Here is a 12931-nt window from a genome sequence, read left to right on the forward strand (position 1 = left end):
TTTTCTTTTTTTCATGTTTTAAATCATTTCAAATATCAGTATTCAACGTTTTATGTTTAATATATCAAAACATTATTTATGCATTTGTAATTGCAGGTTAAATGCATTCATGTCTTGCATTAAACAAAATACATGTGTGTAAATACATCTAAATGCCACTTCAGATGCAGCTTCTGTGTTGATTTCATTTGCTTGGTAACAGCCCAAATGTCTTATTATTCTAATTCCCTGATTAAATGTAAGAATTTGACTCAAAAGATAATGGACACTTTTAGAAAAAATGGCTTTATAAAGGTAAAAATGCCCATAAAATGCAAAAATCAGTTTAAACTTATTGGAAAAGATTCATTTCTATCAGTATGAACTGACCACCACACAGACTATGAAGGATATTAAAAACATTAGGAGTCAGCTGTCTTCGGCAGTCCTTAAGGTACCAGCACAATAACGTTCGTTAATATCTTTATCGATAAAATCCCAGAAAATATTGAGATATAATTTTTTGTCAATATCGCACACCCCTATACTGAACATGAATTTCGCCAGCTAAAGAGGAGACTAAAGGTAGAAACTCCCCAAAACAAGCAAAAGTTAAAATCGGCCGTATTAAAGACTGGGAAAAGCATTTCAATGGATGAAACCAAGAGTCTGGTGATGTCTGTGGGTCGCAGACTCACTGCTGTGATTGCATGCAACGGATTCACAACTAAATATTAGCTTTTAAACTTTTACATTTGCTTTAAGTTCAATTGTCCCAATACTTATGCTCACATCAGATTAGGGGATGAAACTCTAAAAGTGCTGTCCTTTTTATTTGGTAAAACATCTATGTGTTAAAACGGCTAATAATAACATGTGACATTCTGTAGTTTTGTCTCATATTCATCTTTTAATCATATTTACTTGTGGAGGGCACTGTATATATTTACATTAATTTACATTTAGTCATTTAGCAGACACTTTTATCCAAAGTGACTTACAAATGAGGACAATAGAAGCAGATTACTGAAAGAACCACGAAAGAAGTCTGGTTTGGCGTTGTGTCATGTGAACGGATACAGTCTGCTCCGGTCTGGAGACGCGAGAGCGCGGAGCGCTAGACCACAAACCGTATCTGTCGTGTTTGTCCCAATATCAGTATATTCGAAGGAGCTATACAATAAACACACAATGGAGGCCAAATGCACTTAACAACTTGAACTTCTTCCTAGTATGCGTGTATAGTATGCCCACAGTATGCGGTAAATGCTACACTACTTCCTGTTCTGAAAAATCTCATGGACCAATGGCAGTTCAAAGGTGTTTAACAGCCACCGCAAAGTTTTCTGGAAAGTTTGTGCTGGCAAGCTGCTTCGAACCACTGACAAACTCCAAATCTTTGTTTTGCTTTAAGCAACTGCATGTAGTTTTTTGCATTTTGGCAACTTTTTAAGCCCCCTACAGTTAAATGAGTGCAGTTCACGCTTGTAAATATATCACTGTTTTAATTACACTGGATAGCTATACTTGGGCATTTGTTGTCCTTTTTTTTTTGCTGAATTTCGTACGTGCTCACCAGACTTACATACACATACATGACATTACTAAGTAACCACTGAATGGAATAACACAAAATAGGTATCATTTTAAAGCTTTTTAATGAATGTAATTATTTTGATCAACTCTTAACGAGTGCTGAGTAGTCCCTCTAAACCGGAGTGTACCGCCGGCGGGCGCCACCTAGCGAAGAAAAAAAAAAAATCTTATTTTTCAAAACCACTGCCTTGATCAACACAAAATAGGTGTCATTTGAAATCTTAGTGTCTGAACTTTACAATGCATGTGGCCACTTTGATTAACTCCTAAGTAGTGCTGCGTTATTTGCTGATAAATAGAAAAAAAAAATGTTTTCAAAATCTATGAAATGTTTTTTGTGCCATGTACTCTAATATGTCAGAAACATCATACAGCTCAGATAGTCATGTGTCATATGTCATTTGAAAGGTCTCACAGAGTAGAATAAAACAAGCATAATTGTTTGGGGCTTTGACTAAACTTGAGCAAGGCATTACTTCTGTGTATGTCACTCAGAAAACAATAATTTCAAAACAGTCAAGGGCTAAGAAAAAGGCTACCTTGGCTCCAAATGCTGTAACTTTTGATTACTTCATGATATCACCACAAAAATTACATACAGCCCACATGTTGAGGAACATCACCAAAAAATAATTTCCCTTGAGCACATTTAATTAATTAATTAATTAATTTTTTTTTTTACAGTTTATCAACTATTTTTCAGCAGAAAAATTTCCAAATGTAAAGATTTTTTCCCCCTAAAAATACAGAAAGTTTTCTATCAAACAATACCTACCTTATGACTCTCCTTGCTACAGTTTTGGAGTTATGAGTCATTATTTTTGTGTATCACTCAGAAAAAAACAACACCTTCAGGGAGGCAAAATTGCCTTCAGGGCTTAAAGGGTTAAAGCATATCTGGCCTTAACAAGGCTCTTGTTACCTAGATGGTGTTAATGTTGGAAAGCAGCTCTACAGTGAGTCAGATCTGTTCATGGGTCAAGAAGAGTTTAAGCTGGCAGGTTTAATGAGCTTTAGGTGCTCATGTGTGAAGAGGAAGAAGTCACCGTACTCTGTTGTCATGCAGTCTAGTGTGTTTCCAGGCTCTGACTGTGAATATTCCCTGAAGCTTGTTAACATTCATGCATACGCACATGCAAATAAGGAACATCAACAAAAAATAATTTCCCTTGAGCACATTTAATTAATTAATTAATTAATTTTTTTTTACAGTTTATCAACTATTTTTCAGCAGAAAAATTTCCAAATGTAAAGATTTTTTCCCCCTAAAAATACAGAAAGTTTTCTATCAAACAATACCTACCTTATGACTCTCCTTGCTACAGTTTTGGAGTTATGAGTCATTATTTTTGTGTATCACTCAGAAAAAAACAACACCTTCAGGGAGGCAAAATTGCCTTCAGGGCTTAAAGGGTTAAAGCATATCTGGCCTTAACAAGGCTCTTGTTACCTAGATGGTGTTAATGTTGGAAAGCAGCTCTACAGTGAGTCAGATCTGTTCATGGGTCAAGAAGAGTTTAAGCTGGCAGGTTTAATGAGCTTTAGGTGCTCATGTGTGAAGAGGAAGAAGTCACCGTACTCTGTTGTCATGCAGTCTAGTGTGTTTCCAGGCTCTGACTGTGAATATTCCCTGAAGCTTGTTAACATTCATGCATACGCACATGCAAATAATGTGCAGTCTTCATTTTCGTCATTGCCAGGGGCATGAGGGTGCTGCTGTGACTGCCTCCAATAACTCCTAATTTATTGGAAGTTGTCAACGCCGCACGCAATCACTCCCTTTGTTTCTCCAGCAACTATGTAAATGAAGTGGCACACACTTCATCTAATTTTTGTTTTCTGTGCTTTTAAGTTTTTGTTATGCTGACGGTGCATGCGTGTGTTTTCAGACGGTGTTTCCCGCGCCGGGTCCGCTCTCTTCAATGAGCTGAGGAACGCAGTGTTCGGGAAAGTGGCTCAGAGCTCCATCAGGAGGATAGCCAAGAACGTCTTTCTCCATCTTCATAACCTGGATCTGGGCTTCCACCTGAGCAGGCAGACGGGAGCGCTGTCCAAAGCCATCGACCGTGGCACTCGAGGAATCAGCTTTGTGCTCAGCGCTCTGGTCTTTAACCTGGGGCCTACGATCTTTGAAATGATGCTAGTCAGCAGCATTTTGGTAAGTCAGAATGATGTCCTCACATGTTAGTAAGTTTATAGAGCCACAGTTTTACCACAAATAAAGGCTGTTCATTGGCACAACATGAAGAGTGCCAAAACCTCTCTTTAACTGTGGTAAAATCACTGTAAAGGTGCAGTCACTTTAGTGAAACTAGCAAAATTTTGGAAGCAAGAAAGGTTCATTGTTTCAACTCAGTAGCATAGGGATAGGAGGCTATGTTCAGACTGCAGACAAACCAGATTTTTTAAGTTCATAACCAACTTATCTGCATGGGTTGCTTTGGCTATGATGCAGGCGTACCCACGTTTTTGATGCAAATGCAGGAAAAATAGAGGTGCATCATCTCGCTCTCCAAATAAGCGCCCTGTTGAGTCACGGTGCAGAAGTCCTCTGTCACACGAGAACACTCAGAGACAGAGGAGGCTGGTATATGTTGTGATGTTCCGTGCTGTAGTTTGAACACTGTATGAATACTTCTGACATTTTTTTTATGTTTTGACATTATCGTGGTGTCACGTAGGGGTGCACCGATATCACAATTTAGGCCTATACCGATAACCGATATTTTGCCCGATAAATCTAAATCAAAATTTTTTGATAATTTTTGAGAGTCTGACTACAAAAAATAGTCTCACCATTAAAAGCCATGTCCCAAACACTTCAACATAAATCAAACATAAACATTACAGCAGCCTATTTTGAAACCTCCTTTTACCAACTTTCTTTATGCAAAAAAAAGCCTTATAAATAAAATAATTCTTAAATAATTCAAACAAGTCATTGAACAACATTACTTGCGTGTAAAGAATCAAAATGCATGTGCCATGGATAAATAAAACTGAATAGCCTCCACACGGACAAAAATGAAATGATTTTAATTAAAGCATATTGTTGATGAAAATAACACTATACAAATAAAAGTGGTGGTTATAACTTATTATTAATAATGCATCAATGATTTTGAAAAAGAAACTAATTAATGCAACTGTTTAAAATAGCAGCATAGCTGAAGAGCTGAATAAACTCCGGTAAGCTGAAGCGCTTTGTTAGCAGGTTAATTAGGCTATATTTGAATCAGATATTTATACAACGTAAACATAATATTACAAATTATATATGCACAAAAAGACGCAAATGCACAAGTGATCTTGAACCATGTTACGTGCTGGTCAGATTTGTAGTGGATGTGCTCTTGGCTCCTCCCATAACAATGCGCTGAAAAACGGCAAATAAACCCAAAGAATTCACAACTTTTTATTACAGTAGTGTTCTCTTTATAATGTAATGTATATGACAGTCCCAATTATAGTTATTAATGTTGTGCATTGCTGTTGGAGCTGTGTGCGCTGAAGCTGAAGAGCGTAAACTGAAATGCTTTGCTAGCTGCTTATTTAACTCAAGGAAACACATCCTATATGAGATTAATCAGATATTTATACAACATAAGCATAATATTACAACTTGTATATTTACAAACTTATGCAAATGCACAAGTGAACTCGAACTAACTTGCGTGCTAACCAGAATGGGTAACTTCTGTTGTAGACAGCGCCCTGTACGGCTTTTTTATTAAAAACTATTTTTTTCTGACAGTCTGAACACGGCCTAAGAAGCACCGCTCAAACAAAAGTCACTTTCAAGTCACAGAGCGGCAAATTCATGGGACCAGCTTGGATATGAGCCAAACTTGTGTGGGGAAGATTTTCACCCTCATGTCAAGCTCCCAATTGCGCAGATTCCTGCTGGAACGATGGGATTTTGCATGCAAAATTTCGCAGAGCAGCAGTAAATGTGAACGCACATTAAAGCATGGCTTGAAGTGGCTTATTGCTTTTATAATACAATAACAATAAGATAAAAGAGAACAATGTTCAGTAAGTGCATTGCATTAATTTTGTAGCTACTACTGATAGTGATCAAATTAATAATAATAATAAGAAGAAAAATAAACAATTCTTCCTGCAAGTAAATAAAGTGCATTAGCACAACTGTACACTTGCTGTTTACAATTGCCGCATTTACAGAAAAATCCACTGATGCGTTGTCAGTATTTGGCAACGACCTCGAATATGGTTTACCAAACAAGTTTTATAAATTGAATTTTGTTACAGTTGTTGCAGTTTATGAGTCTTTAAAACAGAGTTGTTGTTTTTGTTGGAGATAATCAGCAGGACGAGCATTTCACTGCCTGTGCTATGAATGTGGCATAAAACACTTTGAGTTTGTGTTAACAAGCACACTGTCTGTAGCTGCAACAGCAGATGCTAAGATACAATCAAATAGAGATTTTATGGTGATTATGCAGTGTCTTTTCCTCAGTGGATCTTCCTACACTAAGTTAGTAATATCTGGAAATTACTATTGCTTATATTGACATTCACCAGACCATGCATACATAACATAACAGTGATTATATGGAATAAAATAATTCTTTATTCCCCAGGCTAATGCGGGACATCATTAGTAAAGTGGCGCTCTTGAGTATAACACATCATTAACCCTCACGCTAGTGTATGTGGTCGAAGAATGAGCTGAAATCTCACATGATGGCTTTGTGTAAGGATTAGAGCGTTAGAAGTTATTTATTCACTAATAATCAATGAAGAGTTCACTTGAGACACCAGTGAGTCCATACAGAAACCAGATTTAACCTGACGTCTGCAGGATTCCTAACATCACACAAATCATGTAAAAGCACACACATCCAAAGTTCAGCTCACAGATGTAAAGTCATGTACAGTATGTAGTCAGAGACTCTTCCCTCAATGAAATGCAATCAAGTGCTCACAGGAGATGTTAATACCAGGAGCATTAATAGTCTTGAGTTGTGGTTTCCCTAATGTGCCTAATATTCACCTCCACAGCTTCTTTAGTGATGGCAGAAACATTAGCTCCAACAGCACATTTCTCCATTTGTCACACTCCATTAGAGTGTGAAATGGTGAAAATGCTGGATAAAATTAATACGAGTGTGGGTTATGAAGATAAATGATGCATCTCATCTCTAGAGACTCAATCCATGTCATGCATATGAAGACGCTGTCTTACAGTTCCTCACAGCTGTTTTGTTGTTTCTCTGCAGTATTATAAATGTGGCGGTCAGTTTGCTCTGGCCACTGTGGGGACGCTCTCGGCATACACCGCTTTCACCATCGCTGTTACGCAGTGGAGGTACTGTATGAGTCTGTCAGATAGCAGTCATTGTTTGTTGCGTTGATCACTGCTGTATTAATCACTGTCTGTGTCTTTGATCAGAACGCGCTTCAGGATCGAGATGAATAAGGCTGATAATGAGGCTGGAAACGCTGCTATTGATTCTCTCCTCAATTATGAAACCGTTAAGGTGGGTCAAATGAAAAACTACATTGTCATTGCGACATTTGTGACATGCCTGAGTAAATCCGACAACTCTTCTTTGTGTTTGTTTGATTTTTTGAATTAATTAATAATTTTTTTTAACAGCAAATAAAAATTGCCATAATTTACTCACTGTCATTTGGAATAAACTGAAGCTTAAACGTGCATGCGATGAGGTTTGCACGTTTGAGCTTCAGTTCGCCATATCTGACGTACTCTATGTAAGACTGGGTTGACGGTATTGATTCATTCATTTTAATCAGTTTGAACCGAGATTGCTATGATTACTAGGAGACGAAAAACAAATGACTACAATATCTGGAATAACAATAACTGGCTCAAAATATCAAATTCTGACTGGATGGAATCCTAGTTTGAACCTAAAAAATAAGAGTCTGTGCCCATCATGTACTACATGATACCTAGCAAATACCTAGTAGGGCTGGGTGTTATGACGGTATAGATCGTTACTGCAGAATAACGTGTCTATCGTTAGAGATTTTGCAAATGTATCTGCATAACATAGTACTACTTAAAAGTTATATTCACCTTTTAGTGTTAACGAAACATGCATGAATGAGAAAATAAAGAGTGGGATGCACTTGATAGAGTTAATAGGTGCAATAAGCAGTGAAAAATAACTCAATGCGGTGCTCGCACTGACTGTCACACAAAGCACACACTCAGAAAGCGCCTCTCAGACAGCATGCGATCACGAATTTGGGACGTGCATGATGTTTAATAAAGTTATTAAGTGCAATAAGCTGTGAAAAATAACTAAATCTGCTGCTGTCGCTGACTGACACACAAAGCACACACTCAGAAAGCGCCTCTCAGACAGCATGCGATCGCGAAAAACAGATCTCTTTCCTGTTTTATTGTGCTTGAATGGTCAAATACGCACATAGTTATGTCATAATGCTCGTCGTGTGGAGTATTCACATAAACAGAGTAGGTTATGTGTTAAATAAACGTAAACAGTTAGGTGTGTATCAGTATATTGGATTGGTCTTAAAGGGACACCAGTCTAATTTACCTGCTGCTGTCTGTCATTATTAATGTTATTCACTCACTGCACTTGACTGAATCACTTTTGGACCTTCAATAAGAATCAGTTCATGTTTGATCGATACAGTGAAGACTATGCAGTGTTTTATTTATACGCTTTATTCAATTTCTGTAATATTTCGTACTACATGTTAAATAAACCTACTGTAGCTGAATAAATTAAGTTTATTTTATATTTATTCGTTCTATTGTGTTTTTAATTAGCTCCTTTTTCTTAATTTTAATAACAAAAAAAATAGCTATATCGAGATATATATCGTTATTGTGAAACTAAATTTCTCATACCGTGAAATAAGATTTTGGTCATATTGCTGACCCCTAATACCTAGCAACATTTGATGCATTCACAAAAAAACAAACACTTGATGCATTGTCGGCATTTGACACCGCCTTCAAATACTTTTTTCAGAATCAGTCCGATACCGATACTTTCATTTTTGGTACTCGCCGATACCAATACAGATACCTGTATTTTCACAGCATTTGAAATTTAAAAAAAAAATATTGGGTACAGAAACATAATAATAATAATACTACTAATAATATGAATCATGTTAGTTGGCTTCATTTAGCAAACAGATATTTCCTTCAGTTATTTAAACACTTAATTATACCTGTTAAAATGTATCGTATAAGCTTTTGTTACTTTAACTGTTCATTTTAATGGCACATTAGAGCAGCTCAATACTGTAATCACAAGACATTTTCCTAAAATAATGCAGGGAACCACTCGTTATACATTATACGAGTGCGCGCGTACAATTTTGGTGATGTAATTTGCGTCACACAAACTGTATGCGGACCCTCGTGTAGGAGTAAAAAGTATACTTTGGCCTTTAACCCTCATGTGGTGTTCAGGTCATTTTTGCCCTGGAACACCACAAGTGTTATAGGGTTTTGAACACAACACAAGGGTTAAAGCAAGCTAAACATGTGCATTGGGGGCATTTTTATGAGTAGGAGTACGAGTGCAGGAGCGCAGTATCGGGCCAGATACCGATACCAGTATCGGTATCGGTGCATCCCTAGCAGTTTTTGTTTTCCCTGGGGATCAAGCATATCACTGCATGTGCTATGAATGTGACTTCAAACACTAGGAGACGCACAACAAATGAAAACAATATCTGTTCGAAAATTGAATCAAATCGAGATTCCAACCAAATTGGATTGAATCAAGAGCTTGCAAATCTGAGTAGATTTGTGAAATCTGTCAGCTCTATGTATGACCACACTCACACAGCAGCACAATACGGTTGTCAGTCCTGTATTTGAGTCATTAATACGGTTGCGTTCACACACAGTTCAGGTATTTATTAGAGTGACAACTGCATTGCGACTCAAATCCTTTGCTCTCCTCTCAGAGTGATTGGACTCTTGTTGTGTCAGATGTGATGAGACTTTCCAGTTTAATGCATGTCTTTGATATTACTGTAGTCATCTATAATACAGGCGTGATTTGGTTACTCGTTCATGCAGACAGTATTGGAGCTGCTCTTGTCAACAGGCCATCTTGACTCAAGTAAACACAGTTCTTTTCAGTTCATATGTATTTCCTTTATAATGTTTTTAATCATTTTTATTAAGCTTAAGCCTTAATTTTAAGATTAATGTTGATTGCCTAGATTTTTCGATAGATGGGCAGAAAATTATGAGAGGATTATATCATGAGAGGAAGAAAAGACTTCTTCTGACAGAATTGTAAGTTAATAGAAATTTAATGTATACTATTACAAATGTGCAATTCGAATGTAAGAAATGAGAATCTGGTTTGTTACATTCTAATGTAATTAATGTGAAAAAGTAACAAGGTTGCAGATGTAGCCCTAAATTATGCAGTCACTCAGTAGAAACTTGATAGTACTGAGTGATTGCATAATTTAGGCTACATCTGAAACGGAAATAATGTTGTGAAATTCATTAATTATGAAACGAATTCAGTTTCAATTGTAAAGATAGTTTAAATACTTCAGGCACCTTTGCAGATTGTTTATATGTAAGTATCTTATTACAAGGCTCCAGAAAAATCACAAAAAAATCACTTAAGAAACCAATGGCTTCTGTAAGAAACAAAATTAGGCACCAAATAATTTTTTTTAAGTGCCACAGAATAAAAGTGGTTTCATTCATTCATTCATTCATTTTTTTAACACTTTAACATTTCAGTCATACTTTCATGTGTTTGTCTCATTTTATCAGCATTTTAATCCATCTTGTAGATGTCCTGGGAACTAAGGTTCACTTAAAGTGGGAACTAAACATCTTTGTCTACTTAAGAACGGTGTACAGTCACAAATAATTGTTTAGTACACAGAATCTGTGCCAATATCACAGACTATAACTATGTCAGCATCACTTGGCCATTGAGTGTAGTTTGGGCTCCTACTCAATGCATCATATAAATGCTGTCATATGTCCTGCACACCTGTTTTTCTTCATTAGTAACATGCAGTTATATAGGAGATGTTGAATTTTATCTTTAGCTGCTTGCATTGTTTCTTATCATGTAGACAACAGGTTAAGTAAAAATATGGATATGCAATATAGCGCATATATTTAGCAAGATGCTCTTCTTTATAGTTATTTTTTCTAGCTGACTGATGAGCTTATGGACGCTGAATGGTTATTCTGAGGTAAATGATTGTTACGTTGTTTACAAGCTTTACACGTTTTCCGCAGTTTGAAACACTGAATGAGCAAGTTTATTACGTCAGTTTATTACGTCAACATAAATGTTGTGATCGCAAAACAAGCAGGAAAAAGGCATTACATCAGATTTTATTCAACATTTTTTAATTTATATAGTCGCCAGTGGCGATCTCATAAAAAATTTAACTCGCTTATTAATATAAAAATTAGGGATGCACCGATACCACTTTTTCCAGTACTCGCCCGATACCGCTACTTTTATTTTTGGTACTTGCTGATACAGGGTACCGATACCGACATTTTTATTGCATTTGTAAATTTTTTAAATATTGGGTACAGAAACCAAAAGAGTATGTATAATGTTAGTTGGTTAACTTCATTTATCAAATAGATAAAGTCAAACCAAAATTTATTCAGACACCTTCAACATTTCTCACATTATCACAGTTTATTCGCTATAGTTTAGAAATTGGTAATAAAATATGACAAGAACTCAGAGGTAAACTGTGTCAGAACAAATTCATCTTGATAATGTTAGATAACTTTGAAAGAAAGGTATGTAATGGATTACAATCAACCAAAAATTAGACAGCTGTTAGTATGACAGTATTTACACAACTATCAATACTTAGTCGGGCAGCCCTTAGCCTTAATGACAGCCTGTAGTCTCCTGGGCATGCTGTCACCCAGCTTCATGCAAACCTCAACTTCAGCGTTTTTTCCCAGACTCGGTCTGAATAGTTTTTGGTCCCAAATTTGTATCAATTTTACTGGTAGTCCACGTACAGAAGCTCAGTATCGGGCCCGATACCGATACCAGTATCGGTATCGGTGCATCCCTAATAAAAATATTACATTTATATAATATTAAATGCGAGCGTTTTATTTGCAGTCTGGAGCCCTGTATTATCTAACAAGCTGTTGTGCTCGGTTTCTGTCTCAAGCCTCAGATCTTCTGCCCTTCAGCTCAAACTGGTGTGCGTTCTTATTAAGAGCAGATGTGTTTCGTGCCAAGCTTTGTTTCCTGTCACTGGTGTCAATGCATGTGGATTTAGGATGACTTTAAGCCGGTGTGCTTGCATAATGAGATCTCCACCCACTCCAGATCCGTTGCACTAGCTCATATACCCCAGTATCTGTCTGTTTCTCTCTAAACACGCTTGCTGGCAGCACTAGGCTCGTCTTTAAAGCGGCCTCACTTGCAAAACAATCCTCCATACATTTCACTTCCTCTGATAATTGGCACAGGAGTCTATGAGTTTGATGAGCTCTAATGAAATGTTCAGAGTGTCATGACCGTACAGGAGAGCTGTCCGTTATGTGTTAAAAAAGGTGCTGAGATTATTATACTACTAACAAGATGTACCTGATCTTTCTCAGTGGCACCATGAAATATCAGCACAACTTTATGGCATTTACACTGCCGTTCAAAAGTTTGGGATCAGTACGATTTTATAATTAAATTTTTTTTAATGACGTCTCTTCTGCTCATTAAGGCTGTATTTATTTGATCAAAGAAACACACACACACAAAAAAAAACAGCACAAATTGTGAAATATATTATTATAATTTAAAATAATGGTTTTCTATTTTGATACGCTTTGAAATGTAATTTATTGCTGTGATCAAAGCTGTATTGTCAGCATCATTACTCCAGTCTTCAGTGTCACATAATCCTTCAGAAATCATTCTAATATGATGATTTATTATTAGTGCTGGAAACAGTTGTTCTGTTCTTTTTTTAACTTATTCATCAAAGAATCCTGAAAAAAAAGTATAACGTTAACATGTTCCAAAAGAAAAAAATGTATACAAATAAAATACACACAAAAAATTAAAAAAAAGATTAAGCAGCGCAACAGTTTTCAACATTGATAAGAAACTGGGGTAAACAAGACTGGAGTAATGATGCTGAAAATTCAGCTTCAGATAAATAAATTATATTTTAAAGTATGCTAAAATAGAAAACCATTATTTTAAATTATGTGTGTGTGTGTGTGTGTGTGTATATGTGTGTGTGTGTGTGTCTATATATATATATATATGGTATATACAGTGGGTACGGAAAGTATTCAGACCCCCTTAAATTTTTCACTCTTTGTTATATTGCAGCCATTTGCTAA

At 36.4% G+C, this 12931-nt stretch overlaps 1 protein-coding gene across 1 annotated transcript in view; it reads left to right on the top strand.

Annotated features, from left to right (window-relative positions):
• Positions 1-12931, top strand: part of LOC107663113 (ATP-binding cassette sub-family B member 7, mitochondrial-like) — a 55283-nt gene that overhangs the window by 23938 nt on the left and 18414 nt on the right. Inside the window, exons 6-8 of the mRNA XM_016453273.1 lie at positions 3465-3733; positions 6819-6907; positions 6992-7079. Of these exons, the coding sequence (XP_016308759.1) occupies positions 3465-3733; positions 6819-6907; positions 6992-7079 (446 nt within the window). The remainder of the gene's footprint in view (positions 1-3464; positions 3734-6818; positions 6908-6991; positions 7080-12931) is intronic.

The sequence above is a fragment of the Sinocyclocheilus anshuiensis genome, unplaced genomic scaffold (assembly GCF_001515605.1).
Source record: "Sinocyclocheilus anshuiensis isolate Anshui unplaced genomic scaffold, SAMN03320099.WGS_v1.1 scaffold836, whole genome shotgun sequence".
NCBI lineage: Eukaryota > Metazoa > Chordata > Actinopteri > Cypriniformes > Cyprinidae > Sinocyclocheilus > Sinocyclocheilus anshuiensis.